This window comes from Acanthaster planci, linkage group LG15 (assembly GCF_054643075.1).
Source record: "Acanthaster planci isolate LZ-2023a linkage group LG15, COTS_SCS, whole genome shotgun sequence".
Classification (NCBI taxonomy): domain Eukaryota; kingdom Metazoa; phylum Echinodermata; class Asteroidea; order Valvatida; family Acanthasteridae; genus Acanthaster; species Acanthaster planci.
The window spans coordinates 12,990,097-13,010,148 of NC_141791.1; the positions used below are offsets into that span (position 1 = coordinate 12,990,097).

Sequence of the window (20,052 nt, forward strand, 5' to 3'; positions counted from 1 at the left end):
GAAAGGCTGGTGGGCGTTGTATATCCGTGCCTTGATCACAGGGAATGACAGTCATTGAAATCAAGTCTAGGAAATTACATGGATTCTGTTAGGAAAGATTCTTTATCTTTAACTAACCCTTGGGGTTCTACACGAGCGAGAAAAAATTGTCGGAAGAGATAGGTTTCAAAATGATGTTCTGAAATTGAGGCAAAATTCTCTTTGACATTTTCCAATAATTTTTGTGGGCAAATGTCGAGTGTACAAAACTTTTTATCCGTAATTTTAAGATATCCATCTATAGTTCGAAGAAGATACATTCTCTTGTGAAGTCACGGGAGCTTAAATCATTTTTCGTGGCATTGTTGAGTTGGCAGGTCTTGGCCGGACCTACCTTCCAGATATTAAAGGAGCGGCATCGTGGCTCGGCCCTGCAGGCCTGACCACACTCGCTGACCCCCTTCACCGTCAGGTTCTTGATCTCATAACCGAGTAGACACCGCCGTGCCACGCGGCCGTCTGGTCCGAGCGATGCGCAGTAAGTGAGGACACGGCGAAACATTTCGCACATTACATAATTGTGCCGGTCGCACTCTACCGAGAAAAGGTAGCCGAGCCGCCCTCCCCCTTTGTGAACGCAGGATCTGCCGCTCTTGTCAGTAGCTGGTATATACCTGTTAGTGTACAAGTTGTTTGAACTTTGTCTTCCCGCACATTGTAGATTATTGTCAATGATTTCACAGCCGATCCAAAGTGGTCTTTCACTGAACTCACTGTAAACTTGGTCTCGTAGCTTCATAATGAACTCCTGTTCCTCTCGTGAGTTGGGCACAATGAGACTTCCGCCTGGACGCTGACAAACCATCGTAGCGTCGAACCAAGTAAGCTTCTCCTTAAGCGCAATGTAGCAGGAGTCACGCCAGTTGAACCAACCGAGCGGACAGTCAGCTGCAGTGACCAAGACAACACTCACCCCCGTAAGTATGACTAGCAGAACTGCCAGGAGCTCTCTCATCTTTCGAGCGACGTGGTATCTTCGTTTACGAAATGTTCCAAATTGGATTGAAACCATTTGGTAAACAGTGATAAGGAGCAACAGCGTCTCTCACGGTAATGTCTCGTTTGGTAATAGGCAATTACATGTATATCTAAAATGTTTTCAGTTATGACAAAGGATCACATTGCAGGAACTAGATTTGCAAACGCAGTGAGCCCAGACCTATTTCTTCTTTCACTGTCACTCGCTCGACTAAAGCAGCAACGTCCGCAGATAACGAATCTTCTACTCGCCGCCTGTGGATGACTAGCGTGAAATTAGGCGTGTACATGGCACAAGCGGTCATCAATAATTTACCTCTGTGCGCGTAAAACAATTCTCGTGACGATGAAGCAACACCGAAACGCACCAAAAAGGCACATGTAAACGCGTTCGATATTGACAATAGACTCCTTCTGCCCAGCAAAACCCTACCGGAAATTAAAAAAATGTTCTCATTCGATTTTTTTTCTCACCTAGATGACTTGGTGCCAAGTCGTTAAATGATTTTCTTGTGTTCTTCACGCGCTATCGCTTCGATCCAAACGGTGTACAGGTATTTCTACCTCTGCGCAGGGACGTTGGTTGCCTCGTCCCCAACTACCTGATGATGGAGAGTAATTCGATTGCCTTTGATTAAAGACGAGGTAAAATGGTTATGCTTGCGAGAGTCGTTTGTACGAGATAAGGCGGGTTCATACTTAGCACTGAAACGAAGTGGTGGCGAATTTGACCGCACAAAACATGCGCTTCGACATTCGCGCGAGTTGAAATGTGTGAGGTTTTGTGAATTGACAGCGCGATTTTTGATATGATGTCTCAATTTCGTGTATGTGTTCGCTTTGCGCCAGTGAATTTACAAAGGCCGGCCTTTATAAAATCACACGCACGAATTACGTGCCTTTATCTCATGCGAACAACACAAACTACTTATGAATTTGTAGCGCAAAATTAAGACGCGAAGTTTTTCAGCATGTGTCTGATACAGCTTCGTACTTTAAAATCACACCACGAGGCATTTAATAATATGTGTTACTGAGTGCTCGAGAAAATCTACTGCAGTTGAGATCAGCTCCTGTTTCATTGAACAAAAAACGAGGCAAAGTAAGGCGTGGTTGTGTTTGTGTGTTGATTGTTTGCAGGAAGAGGCATCCATACATGTCTAGTTTTTGTGAGAGGATATATCTTCATGGAAATCAACCTCTGGATTTCTGAAGGTGACAACTACAGTGAGGGAGAGGTCTAAGGATGTTGGGATTAAATTCTAAAATTTAGACCGAACATCTGTTCCTCTCATCCAAAAATCCAATTTGTCATGATTTATAGCACTTTTTCTTTTCTTGCGGATAAAGTCACTGCTGAAGAATAATTTTCTTTCAGCGAGGGGCCCAGTCGACATTTACAGTTCGAAGAAGAAACATTCCCCATAGTGAAGTCATTCGAGCTTACCTCGTTGTGCGTTGTCTTGTTGAGTTGCAGGTTTTAGCCGGACCTCCCTGCCAGAGATTGAAGGAGCGGCATCGGGGCTCGGCCCTGCAGGCCTGGCCACACTCGCGGACTCCCTTCACTGTCTGGTTCCTGATCTCATAACCGAGTAGACACCACTGTGCCACGCGACCGTCTGGTCCGAGCGATGCTTTTTTAAATCAATTTTTATTTAGTCCGATCTCCACCGGTCAATGTTGATGGCAATGAAGCTCAATGCAGAAACTTTAAGGGCGACCGGAATGAGCTGAGATCAGACTTTTCGCTCCCGCGATCGATTAATGCACCAAAAATTACGTGACAAGGACCATGGACGGTTAAATCTTGTTTGCCGTCACTGGATGTAAAGTGGGAGATATCTTTAGGCCTACCTGGCAGTTAATTTGTGGCTGATGGAATTTCAAATGAATTAGCGTGTTGTGCTGATCATAATTATGGCAGTGACTGAAGTTACTTTGTCTCCACCTACCGATGCGCATAAAAAAACCCCAGGGACTGTTCCGTTTAATGGTTGCCGATATACCACTGATCTTCTACCTGCAAGATAATAGCCACTGCCATTAACATTTTGGCGGCTTGTGAAGAAAGTACGCCAGCCGTTTTTATTACGAGCGCGCGCATATAGGTTTGAGTCTGAATTCTACAGTGGTAAACAACCATAAGCTATAGAGCTTCTGTATTTAATCAGCATCTCAACCAGAAAGAAACAAAATGTAATTTTAGGGAAAAGAAACCTATTTCAGGGTCCTGGGCACATAGCCAAGGGCGCGTGCACGATGCAGTCAATATTAGAAACTGAGATTGTGGTTGTACCGTGTGTATTTTCACAGTTAGATATGTCTTAATAAAAAATATCAAGTTCCCCCTTTTTGTAAATGAAACAGCAATAGGCTAATTGTAAAATTTCTCAAACATTTAGACCAATGCTATACGATTGACCAAGCAATATGACGCGACTGAGCAAAATGAGCATGTTGCTCTAGTTTTATTTCATGCAAGCACTTCTGAAATTAGAAATCATTCTTTTCCAAATCATGCACCACAACGCCTCTGCTATCATGAATCAATTCACAGCTGGAATCTGTCATCAGTCTCAAGACTGCAAATAACTAACACAACTAACTGAACACTCTTCTGAAGCAGCCTTTTTACCATTAATAAGTTTACATTTTATCAAATAGAAGCAAGAAAAATTACAGTTTGTTACGTGATTGAAATAAAAATTGCTCAAGTGGGAGTACGTGATGGTGCGTCAAAACTAGACGAAATTGTGCAAAGCTAAGAAGCAAAAATGAAGTGAGTATGATTTTCATTGACTACGTTTTTTTCTTATGTTTCTCGTGTTTTTCGTGCTGAAATCTTAATCACTTTTATTTTGAAGGCCTGATATTAAAAAAGTTAAGTATCAAACTGATCAGGCACCTTGGTTGAAAAACTGGCCAAATTCAAAAGCAGCGTTTGAAACATCTATAGGTCTGTATTTAACTGTAAAATTATTGTTCTAACTTAAAATTCCGTTCTCGCGCAAGTGTGCCTGACGATTTTGACAAACCTTTTTTGTCTAGTTAGGTACTTGAAGTCTAACGCCTTAATCACCATAAATAAAACATTAAGTAGACATGTTTTACTTTGAAGCTCTGCAAAACGAATTGATCAATTTTATATTGCTAGGATTACCTCGTTAAATAATTTTCCATTTTCAATACATAAAGTGGACGTCTTTGCACTTTGTTCAAAAATGGAATTCGTAACCTATTTAGAGGGCTGTTGAAATCAAAGTTTCAATAGTAATCCTATCGCCATCTGTTTTCCACTAAAGTTCTATTTGCGACTTTTGCGATTGAAGAATTAATTACAAAAAAGCTTCAATGCTAGTTGAAATTATGATCGGCACCGAAATATCCTGGGGTGTGGAGCACATTTGCAACAGTGTGTGTGGACTAAAATGCGTTCATGTTACCTAACAACTTTCTTCCAGATCGAAGTAAGTGCACAGTCCTTGCTCACAGAAGGCATCGGAGCTTACCTCGTTGCGCGTTGCCCTGTTGAGTTGGCAGGTCTTGGCCAGACCTCCCTGCCAGAGATTGAAGGAGCGGCATTGTGGCTCGGCCCAGCAGGCCTGACCACACTCGCTGACTGCCTTGACCGTTACGTTCTTTATCTCATATCCGTGCAGACACCACCTCGCCATGCGGCCGTCCGGTCTGAGCGATGTGCAGTAAGTCGAGGCAAGGCGAGGCATTTCGCATATTGCAAATTTATTGATGGTGCAGCTTTCAGACTTCTGATAACCATCTCCCCATCCACCCTTGGAAACGCAGAAATGTCCAGACTTTTTGGGATGTCCGCTGTACCAGTTAGTGTACACGTTGTTTTCACTTTGTTCTCCAACGCACCGTAGATTATTGTTGACGATGTCACATCCAATCCAAAGTGGTCTATTTCTGAACTCACTGAACGCTTGGTTTCGTATCTTCATAATGAACTTGTGTTCCTCTCTTGAGTTAGGCAGCAGAAGACTTCCGCCCAGACGTTGACAAGCTGTCAAAGCATGGAACCAAGTAAGCTTCTCCTTCAGCGCAATGTAGCATGAGTCACGCCAGTTGTACCAACCTGGAGAGCAAGCTGTAGGAATGGCATCGTGAACGCCTACCGTCATCCAGATTAAAATTGTCAGGCTCAGTTGAGTCCAAATGCCCATTGTAGATAGCATTTTAGATCATTGATTTGACCAAAGTGTTTCTCAAAAAACCTGTCCCTTTTCCCAATCAAAATGAAGAGTATTTTCTTGGTGATATTATGGGTATCAATGAAAATGTTTTCGTGATCTGAACCCGAGCGCTCGCTGCGTTAGTCTGCCGCGAGAATTCCATTCCTTGATGTTAACTGATGATATGTTCATGTTGCAACGAAGAAGCCGCAGGACTGTTACTGTCACAAGCAAGATTAATGGAGCCGCTTTCCCCCGGTGGAACCGAAGACAAATTAAAAATTTACGCCTTAAAAGGTTTGTCGCTATATTCAATGCAGTGTGAAAATACTGCAGATAACTTCACGCAGTGCCACCGCTCCATCCAATCCAGTATGTTGTTCCCGTCTACATTAGACTAACGATTACAGGGAAATGGCCGTCATTCAAATGCAGTAAAATTTGTAAAATTACATGTCCATTAAACGGGGCGACGGAGACTAGGATAATACACACGCTTGTAATGATGATTAACGACACCACTTCAAGTCGTTGCATTGTTTAGACGATTCCCTGCTTTCTTTTACAAAACGTATCAAAATAGTCTGGCACGGGCTGGTATAAATTGCTTGAGGAAGGACCGATTTAAAAAAAAAACTCTATCTCTTAAATTTTGATTAAGTCCAATCTGCACTCGTCGGTGTTGATGGTAAAGTAGCTCAATGCAGACACTCGAATGGCAACTGAAATGAGCTGAGATCAAACTTTTCGCTCCCGTGATCTACTTGACTACAGCGACAAGGACCGTCCCTCCACTGAATGTAAAGACTGCGATTGGGCAGACCTGGCGATGATGGGCTATCAGGATTTCAAATCAGTTGGCGTCTTATCGGTGTTTGCGCAAACCATGGCGGTGACTGAAGTCAGTTTGTCTTCTCCTACTGATGCGCATGTAGCCTTAAGGATTGGCGTATCTTATAACAGTTTGCAGATAATAGGCCCAACACTGACTTGCCACGCAAGGATAGATCCTGGACATTAAACTATTACATTTTCAGGCTTACAATGAAACTGCATATCTTACAAAGAACATGGGCGTCTGGGTTTGAGTATCAATTTTACAGTGATGTAAGGCCATTGGTTATAAAGTCTCCATTTTAATCAGCATCTTGAATGACTAAATTAATTTCTTTACCCAGAAAGAAAAAAATATGTGCGTTTAGGGAAGGGAAACCTATTTATTACAGGGTGCCTGTGTGCCAAGCCACTGGCGCGTGCACGATCCAGTCAATATTGGTCTTCAAGCTAGAAATTGGGAAGATTGTGTTTGTATCGTTTGTACAAAATTAGTAACGCCATTATTTGACGTATCTTGACAAGAGGATCACATTAATCTTAGGAAATTAAACAGCAAATGACTCCAACTGTACAGTTTCTCAAGTGTTTAGACCAAAGTTATAGAATCGACCGGGCAATATGAGCCGGCTGAGCCAAATGTGCGTGTTACTCTTGTGTGTATGCAAGCACTTCTTAAATTAAAAAAATTTTTATTTCCAAATCCTGCACCACAATGCTTCTGCTACAATGAATTGTACTGCGACATCGAAGAGATCAATTCACAACTGGAATCTGCCATCAAAGTGTTTTACATTTTATCAAATATGAGCCAAAAAATAACAATTTACCGCGTTATTGAAATAAAAACCACTCAGATAATGGTACGTGTTGGCGCGTCAAAACCATACGAAATTGGGCATAGCTAAGAAGCAATTAGGAAATGAAAATCTGCGTGATTCTCATCAATTTTGAGATTTTTGTGATGCCTCAGATTTTTAAAATGTAAAAATTTCGTGTTAAAATCTTCATATCCAAATGCTGAAAGCCTGTAGACTTCTCAAAACGTTCAGTATCAAATTTATTCAGCAACTTCGCAAAAACATTTCATCTCCAAAATCAAAAGCAACATTTGAAGCACCTAGGTCCGTACCTCACTGAAAATATAGACTAAAAAATTATAGTTTTTGCTCAAGTGCGCCTGACGATTTTGACATACCCTGTGACAAATAGTTACGTACTTGATGTCCAACGCGTCTATCGCCGTTAATGAAACATTAAGTAGACCTAATATGCTTTGATGCTCGACAAAACACAACACAGTTGGTCACGTTTATTATGCTACGATTACGCTGTTAAATAATTTTCCATTTTCAATATAATTGTCATCTATGCGAAGCTACTTTTTTTTTCTAAAGTGTAAACTATTTTTTGCGGGCTGTTATAATCACATTTCTAACGGTTACATCGACATCTGTTTTCTACTGAAGTTCTCTTTGTGATTGTTGCGAAAGAAGTTTACTGTGCCTCTATTAGGCCTAAGTACGTCGGAAAGCGGCAAAACGTGACAGTTTGAATACGGGCGTTTCACAGTAGGGCGCCACCAAGAGTTTGAAACGCGTTGGCCAATCACATTGCACGAAATATGTCGACCCAGCGCGCGTTTGGAAAGGGTCGACAGAATTGGCGCGTTGTGATTGGCCGACGTGTTGCAAACTCTTGATGGCGCACTACTGTGAAACGCCTGTATTACGATCGGCACCGATCGAAGTAAGTTCGAAGTCTTTCCTCGCTGAAGTCATTGGAGCTTACCTTGTTGTGAGTTACTTTGTTAAGTTGACACGTCTTTGCCGGACCTCCCTGCGAAAGATTTAAGGAGCGGCATCGGGGCTCGGCCCTGCAGGCCTGGCCACACTCGCTGACTCCCTTCACCGTCAGGTTCCTGGTCTCATAACCGAGTAGACACCGCTGTGCCATGCGGCTGCTTTGCCCGAGCGATGTGCAATAAGTAGGGACAAGGTGAAGCATTTTGCAAATTGCGAATCTCTTTTTCAGTGCAGTTTGCAGACTTAAGATAACCAACACGACCCGCCCTTGATAACGCAGCAACGTCCAAAGTTATGGTTTGAAATCCTCCAATGCACCGTACGTAGATTCCTGTCGACAAGTTCACAGCCGATCCAAGGGAAAATTCACTGAACACTTGTTTTCGTAGCTTCATGATGAACTCGTGTTCCTCTCATGAATTGGGCATTAAGAGACTTCCGCCAAGACGTTGACAAGCTGTCAAAGCATCGAACCAAGTAAGCTTCTCCTTCAGCGCTATGTAGCACGAGTCACGCCAGTCGTACCAACCTGGAGGGCACGCTGTAAGAATGGCATCATGAGCGCCTACCGTCATCCAGATTAGAATTGCCAGGCTCAGTTGAGTCCAGATTCCCGTTGTGGTTAGCATTTATATTAAGAAACTGACACAAGTGTCTCTCAAGAAACTTGACGATTTTTCGTGTCTAACTGACAAGGCTTTCTTCAATTGGTAATATTTTTTCCTGATTGATCCCGCTATCAGTGTGCGATGAAAATGGTCTTGTGATCTGACACCGAGCAATCGCTCCGTTTGACTGACGAGAGAATTCCGTTCTTGGTGTTAAATGATACATGTTCATTGTTCATACTGCAACAAAGAAACGGTCCGGACGACCATTATCATTTACAATCAAGAGCAAACAATGGAGTTGCTTTCCCCCCTTGAAACTCATTGGACATTTATTAAAATTTTTCACTTTTCAACTGCTGCCATTTTGCTGTACAGTTCTGCAGGTAATCGCATGCAGCAGTACAGCCCGATCCTTTCCATAACAAAAATGAAGTTGGCTGGCTTCTACAATAAGACTAATAATGCTGGTGGGCGTTGTGTAAATCCTTATTACGTTGGAGAATGCAATCATTCAAATCAAGTCTTGAGATTTTTCTGTGAGAAAAATTCTTAGTAATTATCCTTGGGAATTCTACGTAAGCAAGAATGATAGTGGAAAATGATAAGAAGAGGTGGCTTTTAAATAGATGTAAAATCCCTTTAATATAGTTTGATCTTTTGTTCAGGCAGGCTTTGAGAGATCAAAACCTTTTTCCCGCCATTTAAGATGTCCATCTACAGTTCGAAGAAGATGCATTCTCCAGTAAAGCCATTGGAGCTTATCCCGTCGTGCGTCGCATTGTTGAGTTGGCAGGTCTTGGCCAGACCTCCCTGCCAGAGATTGAAGGAGCGGCATCGTGGCTCGGCCCTGCAGGCCTGGCCGCACTCGCTGACTCCCTTCACCGTCAGGTTCCTGATCTCATAACCGAGTAGACACCGCTGTGCCACGCGACCGTCTGGTCCGAGTGGTGCGCAGTAAGTCGGTACAAGGCGAGGCATTTCGCACATTACGAACTTAAGTTTATTGCATTCATCATAAAAAAGCTTCCCGATTTCCTTACCACCTTTGGAAATGCAGAATCGTCCATGAATACGTGCTTTCCTAGAGTTAATGGAAACGTTCTTTCTAATTTGTCCTCTAACGCACCGTACATCCCCATCGATATAATTACAGCCAATCCAAAGTGGTCTTCCACTAAACTCATTAAACACTTGGTCTCGTAGGTTCATGATGAATTCGTGTTCCTCTCGTGAGTTGGGCACAATGAGACCGCCACCCTGACGCTGACAAACAGTCATAGCATCGAACCAAGTAAGCTTCTCCTTAAGCGCAATGTAGAACGAGTCACGCCAGTCGTACCAACCGAGCGAACAGCCAGCCACAGCGACCAGGACAACACTCACGCTTGTAAGGATGACAAGTGGTACGGCTCCAAGCTTTTGCATTTTTTTTTCAGATCACACGATGAGTGTGCCCTCCGGGACTTTTGAATCGACGATATCTGGAATGTTTTTTTAATGTTGGAAACAAAAGGAAACACAGTGCACCGAATCGAAGCTGAAATGTCTGTTTCGGTCACTTTCGACTGCTGGACGAAAATGATGAGGTCTCCAGTTCTCGTGCTGGTTGCTGCAACTTATTATAAAAAGAGTGAAATTGGGCGTACTTTGAATTGGCTGCAGTTGCTGCTTCCACATTATTAATGCTTTTGCGAAGCTCCGCAGTGGATGATAGATACCAAGTGGTCCCCAATGCCATTTCTCAGTCATGTGCGTAAAAGAGCGGTCTGGATTACAGTGCTTAGAAAGATTTTGCAGAATTTCCATTAAGCGTGAAGACTAATGGTTCCCATGACGATGATTATCGCGTCTTGAATTCAGGGTACCACCCGTTTGCAACGGATATTAAAAATTAATGGCTCGTTAAGAAATTGCACAATTGGAATTTTATTGAGAACGTGAATAACGGTAAATATCGGAGCCATAGTACTAGGCAGCTGGTCACTAATTTCAGCTGTGTCAAGCACCAGCGGCTTTCGTCAGGCTTTTGAGAACCCTGCCCTCTCTCGGCCGCATTTGGTCTAACTCTTGGGTCTGCCTGTCATTGAGTTTTCCAACCGGCCAACGTGGAAAGACAGCGGTTGTGGCATTTTATTATAGAGATCGGTGATTGTGACTTTGACTTGATATTTTTAGCGTCAAAGCGACGTCATTGAATTGAAAAGGAATGAACTGAACTGAATCGGGCTGCATGCCCTGAAGAAGGTACTCACTTACCTTGTGAACTGAATCTGCTTGCCCTGAAGAAGGTCACGGTGTTCAGTTACCGAAAGCTCGGCAATCACATATTCCAGAGCACCCTTTTTATATTATATTCTTGTCATTCAATAGAATGCTCCCAGACTGCTAAATTTAAACTGTTGTGTCGTCCTGCCATTGTGTTTGTTTAAAATCAAGTTCATATCCGTTTCAAATGGTGCTACATGGACGAATCCCCCAGCCGTTTTTGCGTCTAGAATCTTCAATGTTAATTCGGCGAACCTGTTACACTTCTGAAAGGTGCACTATTGTTTAGTTTGTAAATTCAGGCAGACATGCTGTTTAGTCCTTTGCACGTTGTCTGTGAGATGAAACAGAGTCAGTCATTCTGTCGTTTATTAAATGTTCTTTAATATCCTCCCGTCTCAGTTGGTAATATGGGCACTGTTTGCATATTGTATCTGGTTAATTATAGAGATTCATAACATGCAATTTTAATTTCCTTTAATGATGCATTAAAGAAGGAGTAAAAATATGCAATTAAACTATAGGACGTATAAGTCCCGGGAAATGGTGGTAATCAGGTGGTATGGGATACCGGGTCATCCCCCAGACACACCCACACTTTTTTGTAGCGAGGAAAAAAGGCGAATTAAGTTGACGTTTTTGTTGGACTTTCAAACAACCATAATGCATCATTAGAATGGAAAAAAGGAGAAAATGTACAAAGAGCTTTAAATACGCTATTCAGACCCCTGCTTACCCTCTAAACAAGGAAAGCAGTAGGTCTACATTCCTCATGGGGGGGCTAGTTCAAAAGAAACAAGGAAATCGGCAGGGCCATAAGGAAATTTGACTGTCAGGATGAGGAAAGTTTCAGTGGTGTATTCAGCGGGGCAACTTGCCCCGGACACGCTTGCACAGATTCACGCTAATGAATGTTAAAATTATTAATTGCGAACAGCGTTGCGTATCATGAACAAATCTGCAAATCTTATTTAAAGTTCTAAAAGTTAGAAGGGAGTGAGTCGACTATTGCCTGGTATCCGTTGGGTATGTAAATATGAGCCATCACCCAGGCCTAACCAGCGAAAATTATCAATGGTCCACACAACACTTTACGACCTCAAACTTGTAACGTGCTACTCGCTGGTGAGGATGATACGTTTTGCCACTTTTCTGATCAAACTTGAGGATTGTTTTCACCACTCATTGGTAGGCCTAGTGTTTTGCGAGATCTTGTGAACGGCTAGTTTATGCACGAGTTCCTTGCTCTATGGTTTACGGGTGTTCATTAAACCTTTGGCACCCTGTTAATAATGAAAATGAGGTCTATTTTTTCGAACTAAACATTCAGCCTTTTAATTAGGATCTATTCCTTACTCCTAGTAACTTTAGTTTAGGTAAATTTTGACAAAATTTAATTAGCAAGAAAACCACATTTTTTTACCCGCGGTTTGCCGAAAGATGACCGTATCACCGTATCAGGCCGTTTTCTTTCACGTCTGGTTACCCGACCCACCCATTGTGGATGTACTGAATTTCTTAAAAGAAACGTCATCCAGGTCAAGTAACCAGACTACATGTGCGGATTTGTCTTGGTTCACTGCTCTTCGTCGCGTCATTTACGCTGCCGTTTTATCCTATAATTTCCCTCAAAAACCAAAGCCCTTCCCTCTTTTCTTTCTGATGTGAAAGAGGACATCACCGCCAACTTATTTAAGTAAGTTGTTTCGAAAAGGTAGACTCTGTCTCCTTATTACAGGAACAGGGTGCTAATGGCCAATGAACACCAGTTTTTCAGTAAGAACCATTTACAATTTGAAATTTCCAAGAAATAGGGTCAGTGCTTGCCCAGGTTGGACCATACCTCCGTAACCATAACGTAGCTTAGTACGGTCAGGGAGTCCACCTGGGTTAGGGTCAGCGCAATTAAGAGAGTGTAGCCTTTGTTTTTAATTGTAGGGGGACCTACCAGTTTTGCAAGATAAAATAAACAACTGGGGGGGGTGCCCTAGTAGTAGTATACAATCCCCTAGTCCAAATTGCCTAAACTTGTCTCTAACCATGGAGGAAGGATGCAAACTTAGTTCTTAACATATTGGACATCCGATTGTGAGAAAGTCATTCTGGGTAGGCATTTATGTATGAATTTATGATCAGCTCTTAATCGTTTTGCACTCAACTATAAAATTCCAGCCAAGTGCCAGTGAATCGCCGACCTTGCATTTTAGTGATTAAGCCTACCATTCGTTAGTTCAAGGCTAAAATATTGTCAATTTTAAAAAGAACATTTTTTTCTGACGGCCTTTGTTATTCCAGGTTCAGTTTAGTTCCAGATTGTGCTGTCAAACATGGAGTTGACTCACTTGAGCGATAGGACGACGGAGTACGCAGGTCCCGTGGGGACCCATGACATCAATGGCATCATGTACCCTGAATATGTGACCGAGCACTCCCTGAATTTGGTCAGAGACTTTGAAGTACGCGAGGACGACGTGTGGATAGTTGCTTTTCCAAAGGCAGGTAATGGCACATTTATTAATACATTATGCAGGTGAAACACCGATGTGTTTTTTCCTTGAACGCTTACGTTGATTTAAGCTGTTCATAACTTTACATGTACTTAGAATGAGAATATGGGAAAAAATTCTATATGTGAATGCCCCTAGATTTGCCCTGTAGTTTTATACCTGTTAGGCCTCAAACTTGTCCTAAAACTTCAAATTTAGCAATGACAGCATTGAGGCATTCACTTCAAAATCACTTACAATTTTCATGCTATTCTCATAGGCATAGTGCGCAGATGTCAAGCGGTGTCCATATGTAGAATTCTGTCCAAAAATTCGTAGAAAATAATTATTATTTTCTGTGCATTTTCTCACAACCAAGAAAGTGGCATTTCAATTCACTATACTGTGTATTTTTTGGATCCCCAAGGATTATCCTGAAATGTTTATTTTTCTGAAATACTTATCTGTACAGGGACGCACTGGATAGGCGAAATCGCCAAACTCGTCCTTGTCGATGGTCACAAAGAGAAGATTGACCGCTCCCAGCAGTCTCAACCGATTTCCTTTGGCACATACCTTGCCGAGGAGTCCCTCTGCAAGAGGGCCCTAGCTTGGGCATCACCAAGACTCCTCAACACCCACCTGCAGGAGCACCTTATTCCAACCCAGCTCCATCAAGGCAAAGGCAAGGTATGCATTAGATTAGATGCCACGTTGCAGTATTGGAAGAGTGATGCGATAGGCATCGTCATCAGTCAAAGTCATCTTTTACAAGACTTCGTCTCAAGTAGCTGGGATGGGCAGTCTGAAAGCAAGTACATTTGCGAGAGTGTGCTTCGATATATAACAGGTTTTGCCCTTACCCAGCATATATATTGACAAACACTGCATGCTCAGTGCTTTTTCCAGAGCTTGTGAAAAAATTCACAAGCTTACTCGGGTGGGACTCGAACCCATGACCTCCTGCTTACTAGTGCAGACGTCTTAACCACTCGACCACCTAGTTTACCAGTCAGCTGGCCGGTCCGAGTCAGGTGAAGCAGCGGGTACCATGAACTATTTTTCAAGATGTATTTTTGCGTTGGGGAGATGTTAATTTATATAACGGGTTTTGTGCTTTGATAGCTTACTATGACTTGACTTGAGACAACATGGCTTGCGATGGGCTGATGATGGTCTCATTGGGACTTGTGATGCACTCTCCCCTCCCCCTAAAAAATGGGAAAACTGTTTTTAAAAAGATATAAAAATCACCAATTAGCTGAACAAACACGGTCAACTCAACCCCCTCTCCACCAATAGTCGATCAGTTCATTGCTGAAAATTAAGCCCCCCCCCATATCCTGGCAATACCCATGTACTCCACTGCAACGCTGTTTAATACTGCAGTGTTAGCCTTCCTAAAAAATGGGCACGTGTTCAGTTACAAAGACACGGCAAGGTTGAGTGGGCCTTTGCTTGGGAGTTACTTGCCATGTGCATGCACGCATCAGACTGTCTCTCCTTGACTTTCCTGTTGGCCTTGCTGTGATGCAAGACACATTTCCCAAACTGGATTTGGCATAGAATTTATGGGAAGTCCATTGATTTGGAATGTTGACACATCTTTGCCCTCGCAGATGATCTATGTCGTTCGCAACCCCAAGGACAGTGCGGTGTCCATGTACTACTTCCTCAAACCTAGGAATTACCAAGACCTGAGCGATTGGGACAGGTTCGTTGAGCTATACGGAACTGAAAAGAGTGAGTCAACTATAGTCATTGGGATTGTGGAAGGATTAACCATATCCTGCCGGGGAACCCAGTTTCGGGGAGCTTGGGTTTGTATGCATAGCTGGGGTGCCCAAAATCGGACAAAAGAGCTGGGCCTTGTAACAAAAACCCTACTGGAACAAAAGACCCACTGCTGGGAATTGCCATCATTTTTCAGCTTGCATTTATCGGAGGTAGTCCGTCATTGTTTTGAAACAGTATACCACTGTTTTGGGCATAGCGCCCCTGCGGATTAGCACAGCAGACAAATCGATGAGCGATACAGTACCGCTGCACGCTAATCCAGCTGTGTGTGAAAAGACGCCACTGGCATTCATTGGGAACAAAGGAAATTACAAAACACTTCACAATTCTGGGCTCTCTTTACAGGGCAGCAGGCCTGGCTGAAATACTCGGACGTCAATGGAGGATGCATGTCAGATAAGAGTAGCCACCAAGCAGTCATTCATGTGGGTGTAAACATCCATCAAATGAAATTATGAATTTTTGAAGAATTTTGAAAATGGAAAATCTAGAAAATTGCCCGTATGTAGGCACTGCATTTAAAAGTACCCGGCAGCATATGGTTAAGACATTTATATCACAAAAGGTGTGCTGAAAAGCCTGAAAATTCTGTTTACGCAAGTGATCATATGGAGTACGGGATAGATTCTGAGGTCTTTTCAAGGAAATTGGTGATTTTTATTCTTAATTTTTTTGTTTGTTTCACTTTGTCTTTGTTTTTTTCCCCCTCTTTTTATTTTTCAATTTTTAGAAACCTCCCTTGCCTCCCCATGATACCCTTTTCACCGATGCACTGCATTACACTGTTCCTGTCTGAAGTCCCAGATAGTTATTTTGGACTTTTGGATCTAAAAAGCACTTCTTATCTGATTGGATAACTTAATTCAAATTGTTCCATAAATACATGTACATGTATCTCTTCGAAGCCACCAACCCTCTCCCAGGTTCGACTTGATGTCAGATTTTACCAGTTTGTGGGTTTTTTTTTTTAGGAAATAATATTTGAAGTTTGTGGATAAACTGATGGGTAAAATTTAACGTCCTAAAAATGGAAAATAAATGAAAAATAGCTGTGGCTGCTGACAATTTTCTTAACCCTTTGGACAAAGATGGGAATCCTTATTCAAATGTTAAGCTCCTAAATACTTTCAAGACAATTCCTGAAAAACAAAATTGCCAAGAATTCAAGTTTTTCTCTTTGGTGTTTGTATTTTTGTTACCTAGTGCGATGGGGTTCATGGTATTCACACGTCCTGGGATACTGGGAGAAGCGCAACGATTTCAAGAACATGCTCTTCTTGAAGTATGAGGATGTGAAAGCCGTAAGTGAAGACAGAAACTAGGCAATATTCTTGGAAAGAACAGTCATGGTTATTTTCGGGGCACTGCATTGTTACTATCTCTGCTCATTGGGACCATTAAAATTCCCCCAAATCGTCTTCAGCTCTTGGGGGCGGTATACACTTTGTTGCTACCATTTCAGGCACAAAAGACTAACCAAACAACAGTGCTGTAGTTGAGCCCATCCCAAGACCTTTCACACGAGCAGACACAAGATCAGTCACAAATTACAGGGTGAACAATGACAAAGGAATGCTTTTGTAGCAGTTCATCTGAGTGGCTTGTGACTTGAATTCAGACTGGAGATCCTGGATTTAGACTGGTGATGTACCGGTCCAGTGAGGTTTTATGACAGTCCTGAGAGGGCCTCAACTACCAAATCGTCCCTGGTGTCCCATGTATTTAAACTCCCTTGGTAGAGAGAGGTAAATGAGGTTTAATGCCACTTGTCCGAGGTCACATCGTACGCCCTGTCACTGGATTTCGATCCCTGATGATCCATTGATGAAGAGGCCCAAACCCTCATACGTGCTTGGCCAAGCGTCCCCAAATTTTGAGCAAATGCGGTAAGCTGCCAAGTGACAAGCATACCAAAATCTGTTGAGGAAGCTGATGCCAGGAAAGAAGCAGATATTCTTCTTTCACGTTGACAGTCAGGCCTTACAAGAATAGCGGTTGGCACAAACATGCAACTGATTAAGCACGGCGTGTGCGAGACGTCCAGACGTACATTGTTTAACTTGGTCACTAAACACAGAAGAAATTCCAAGTTGAATAGACACTTTCATTACTAGCATATGTGGGATGTACATATATAAACCATGTATAAACAAAGAGATCCGCTTACCCAAGGAGCAAAGCATCTCTGGTCATTTGAAAATTTGCTGACTTTTAATGTTTCACAGTAATGTTTACTTTTTTTGTTGGCAGGACACTCGGAGAGCCATCCAACAGATTGCCAAGTTCCTGAATCACCCGCTGAGTGACGATGCTCTACAGCGGGTCCTTGAGAACGTCTCCCTAAGAGAAATGAAGAAGACATACCACGTGGCCGGGGAAAGCAACTACGGAAAGCAGAAAGTGGCTGACAAAGTTGGAGGGGCACATTTGATAAGAAAAGGTGAGTGTTTTGGGAAATGAAGAGATGAAGCAGAACTCGTCTGTTCTGCTGGTCTTAGTGAGGGCTCCTAAAATTGCGGTGCTACTTCGAATATGACTACCAGAACTCTCTGTTTGGCTTGTTAGACACAGTAGTACATTATTCGGTGGTGTCATACCACTAGCAGAGTACCAATTCTGTCTCTACAGTGCGGTGTGTCTTCTGGCCACAAAAATGAATACTTTAATGCATAAGTCGCTTTGTTGTAGCCCAGTGCGGTCTCAGCCAGTGAGTCCAGAATGGAGAGTGGCTGCAAAATATCTTGCTGAGGAACAGCCAAGTGCAATGATGGCAGCATTCTCACGTGAATATTGTCTGTTTTTATATTATTTCCACCTATCGTGTAGAAATAAACGAAAATTGAATACCTTTTTAGGTCTCCTCCATTTGAAGACTTGCCCTCTTGACGAAACTGGGACGTTGTTGTTATTTTGGGGGGGGCGTTACAGGCACCATTGGGGATTGGAAGAACAAGTTCACTGTCGCTCAGAGCGAGGTTTTTGACAAGATCTACCAGGAAAAAATGGCAGGATCTGGGCTCAACCTTCAGTTCCAGTAAGAACATCCAAGCGAAAAGAAGGTATGGTTGCATTTAATATTAAATGATTCCATTTGTGATTTTTCTGTTCGAAGCATTGCATTTCACACTGAGGCAACTTTTTTGGGTCGGTCTTGGATGACACCGTGTTTATTCGTTAAAAACATCACAGATCTTTTTCTCAACACCCCCCGCCTCCTCCCCCCCCCCCGACTCTGTTTCCCCCTATGATATGAAAGCAAGCCAGTCCTGGTACAAACATGTGATCTCAAATTGTCTAGAACAGCCTGGACATCAAGTGGGTGTAACACCTGCAATCTGACTGATCCACAATGCAGTCATGAGGCTATTTGTGTCTATACCTGCGGGCAAAGCGTTGATATCCACGGGTGTGGATTAAACAAATTGCCATAAACCCTTTGGAAGTCGGCGGGTTTTAGCATTTACCGGTGCATAATTTCTGCAAAATTTTCCATTTCAGGAATTGAAGCATTTGACCTCCGTGTTATATTGTTTTAATTTTACCCTACTGTACACTAGTGTTTTATCTTTTGTACGAACACATAGGTTCATGTTTTGATTTGAAAAGTCATTTTTCAGGGGCGTCTCACTGTCAGTCACATGTTTGTCAATTTCAAACTCTTCATTAAAGCTAAAATCGTACATGATGGTTTTTTTTAAGCAGTCATGCAAATTTCCTGTCTTCACAAATGGTCACTCTTTTTTGTAACTTGTCATAAGCAAATACAAAGTTGTTGTAGCTTGGCCCGAATTCTCTACGTGTTGTGCAGTAGTTGCCAGCGCCTGATATGAAATTCCTTGAATAGTTAGTCACGGAGATTGAACACCTTGAGGCACTGTGGAAAGATGCATCTGGAGATGCATCCATTATTCATAGGCTCAGGAGGTTTATGGTCCTTATAGTAATTTTTATATTTGGATTTTCCATTCATAAGCTTTCTGCCTAAAAGCTGTAAGAAATTTGGAGTTGGAATGAACAGGGATTTGAACCTGGTACCTCTGAAAGATGTACCAAGTGCTTCACCAAGCGAGCTTACCCACCTCAGAGAAAAGTTTATAATCAATCCGTCCTGAGGTCAACAAGAGCATCCTAATTGAAACGTCTATCGAAGCACAGCCAAAAAGTAAAAAAAAGGGGTCCTCAACGGCATACACTGTGCCGGTGATTCTGAACAACCCCCATATCAGTGTAAACGCAAGAGCTCATGAATGGCTGAATGACGAGTCTGCAGAATAACAAATTATCTCCACAGTCTGAAGGTGAACTTTTTCTCAACTAGAACCACGTTCCTCCCCCACCTATAAACAGCTTCCTGGATAACACCCGCATTTGTCACACCTGGGCCAAAATAGAATATAATGGGTTTTCACTGCACAAGCTGCCAGCTCAGAGCAGATGCCTGCCTCTTCCCTCTGTAATCCAAGAGAATTTGTCACCCACGCCGTCAAGCTCATCTGGTCTCAGCCCGTCCAGGCCATTAAATATTAACTCCAGCCACAAGTCATTAACGACGCGGCAGGAGACGATTGGGGCCAGATTAGGGGAGGGATGGAATGACAAAGGAGAGCAGGACCAGAGCGAGCTTCTGACAGCTAGCGCTGACAGTTGACACCCGGCCTCCCGCGTAGCTCGTCTTCGCATTGGCACAAGTTTCCACCGGCACAGGTTCATCAAGGGTCATAAATAAAAGGAACTGCACTCTAGCCTCGTGGACACAAAGTACCGTGTGCTTGTTAGTCATGTATTATTCCAAGCCTAGTTGAGTGCGCCACGTCAACAGCACCCGTGGGTCCAATTCTGTAGAATCACTCAGCATTGTCACCCAGTGGCCAAACCACCATTCCCTGCACAGAATATTTGTAACTTTTCATGATCTCTTCCAATTCCATCTTTCAAATTCTGCACAGTGTAAGAATCACTTTAAAGAAATTGAACTTTCATGTATTTTTAAAAACTTTTCTTTAAATTAAAAAGAAATAGTGAATCATTTAAATGAAATTGAACT

The 20,052-nt window shown here is 42.6% G+C and overlaps 4 protein-coding genes across 5 annotated transcripts in view; 1 reads left to right on the forward strand and 3 right to left on the reverse strand.

Annotated features, from left to right (window-relative positions):
* Nucleotides 1-16: 16 nt before the first annotated feature.
* LOC147796712 (snaclec stejaggregin-B subunit alpha-like) lies at nt 17-1,309 on the reverse strand. The gene has a single exon (XM_087146370.1). The coding sequence runs from the start codon at nt 1,049-1,051 to the stop codon at nt 278-280; it is 774 nt and encodes a 257-aa protein (XP_087002496.1). The 5' UTR covers nt 1,052-1,309; the 3' UTR covers nt 17-277.
* Nucleotides 1,310-3,446: 2,137 nt separating this feature from the next.
* On the reverse strand, nt 3,447-7,668 carry LOC110987961 (CD209 antigen-like protein D). Its single transcript, XM_022251139.2, has one exon. The coding sequence runs from the start codon at nt 5,211-5,213 to the stop codon at nt 4,461-4,463; it is 753 nt and encodes a 250-aa protein (XP_022106831.2). The 5' UTR covers nt 5,214-7,668; the 3' UTR covers nt 3,447-4,460.
* On the reverse strand, nt 7,669-10,593 carry LOC147796713 (uncharacterized). Its single transcript, XM_087146464.1, has one exon. It carries the CDS (start codon nt 9,883-9,885, stop codon nt 9,175-9,177), a length of 711 nt encoding a protein of 236 aa, XP_087002590.1. The 5' UTR covers nt 9,886-10,593; the 3' UTR covers nt 7,669-9,174.
* Nucleotides 10,594-12,262: 1,669 nt separating this feature from the next.
* LOC110987953 (sulfotransferase 1C2-like) overlaps nt 12,263-20,052 on the forward strand; it is a 30,191-nt gene continuing 22,401 nt past the window's right edge. The window contains exons 1-8 of one of the 2 annotated variants that reach the window (XM_022251121.2): nt 12,263-12,421; nt 13,021-13,224; nt 13,684-13,901; nt 14,831-14,954; nt 16,212-16,309; nt 17,259-17,448; nt 17,937-18,067; nt 19,356-20,031. In XM_022251121.2, coding sequence (XP_022106813.1) covers nt 13,053-13,224; nt 13,684-13,901; nt 14,831-14,954; nt 16,212-16,309; nt 17,259-17,448; nt 17,937-18,046 — 912 coding nt within the window. In that variant the 5' untranslated portion in view covers nt 12,263-12,421; nt 13,021-13,052 and the 3' untranslated portion in view covers nt 18,047-18,067; nt 19,356-20,031. Of the gene's footprint in view, nt 12,422-13,020; nt 13,225-13,683; nt 13,902-14,830; nt 14,955-16,211; nt 16,310-17,258; nt 17,449-17,936; nt 18,068-19,355; nt 20,032-20,052 lie in introns of those variants that run through there. The other variant, XM_022251119.2, reaches the window with a different exon arrangement.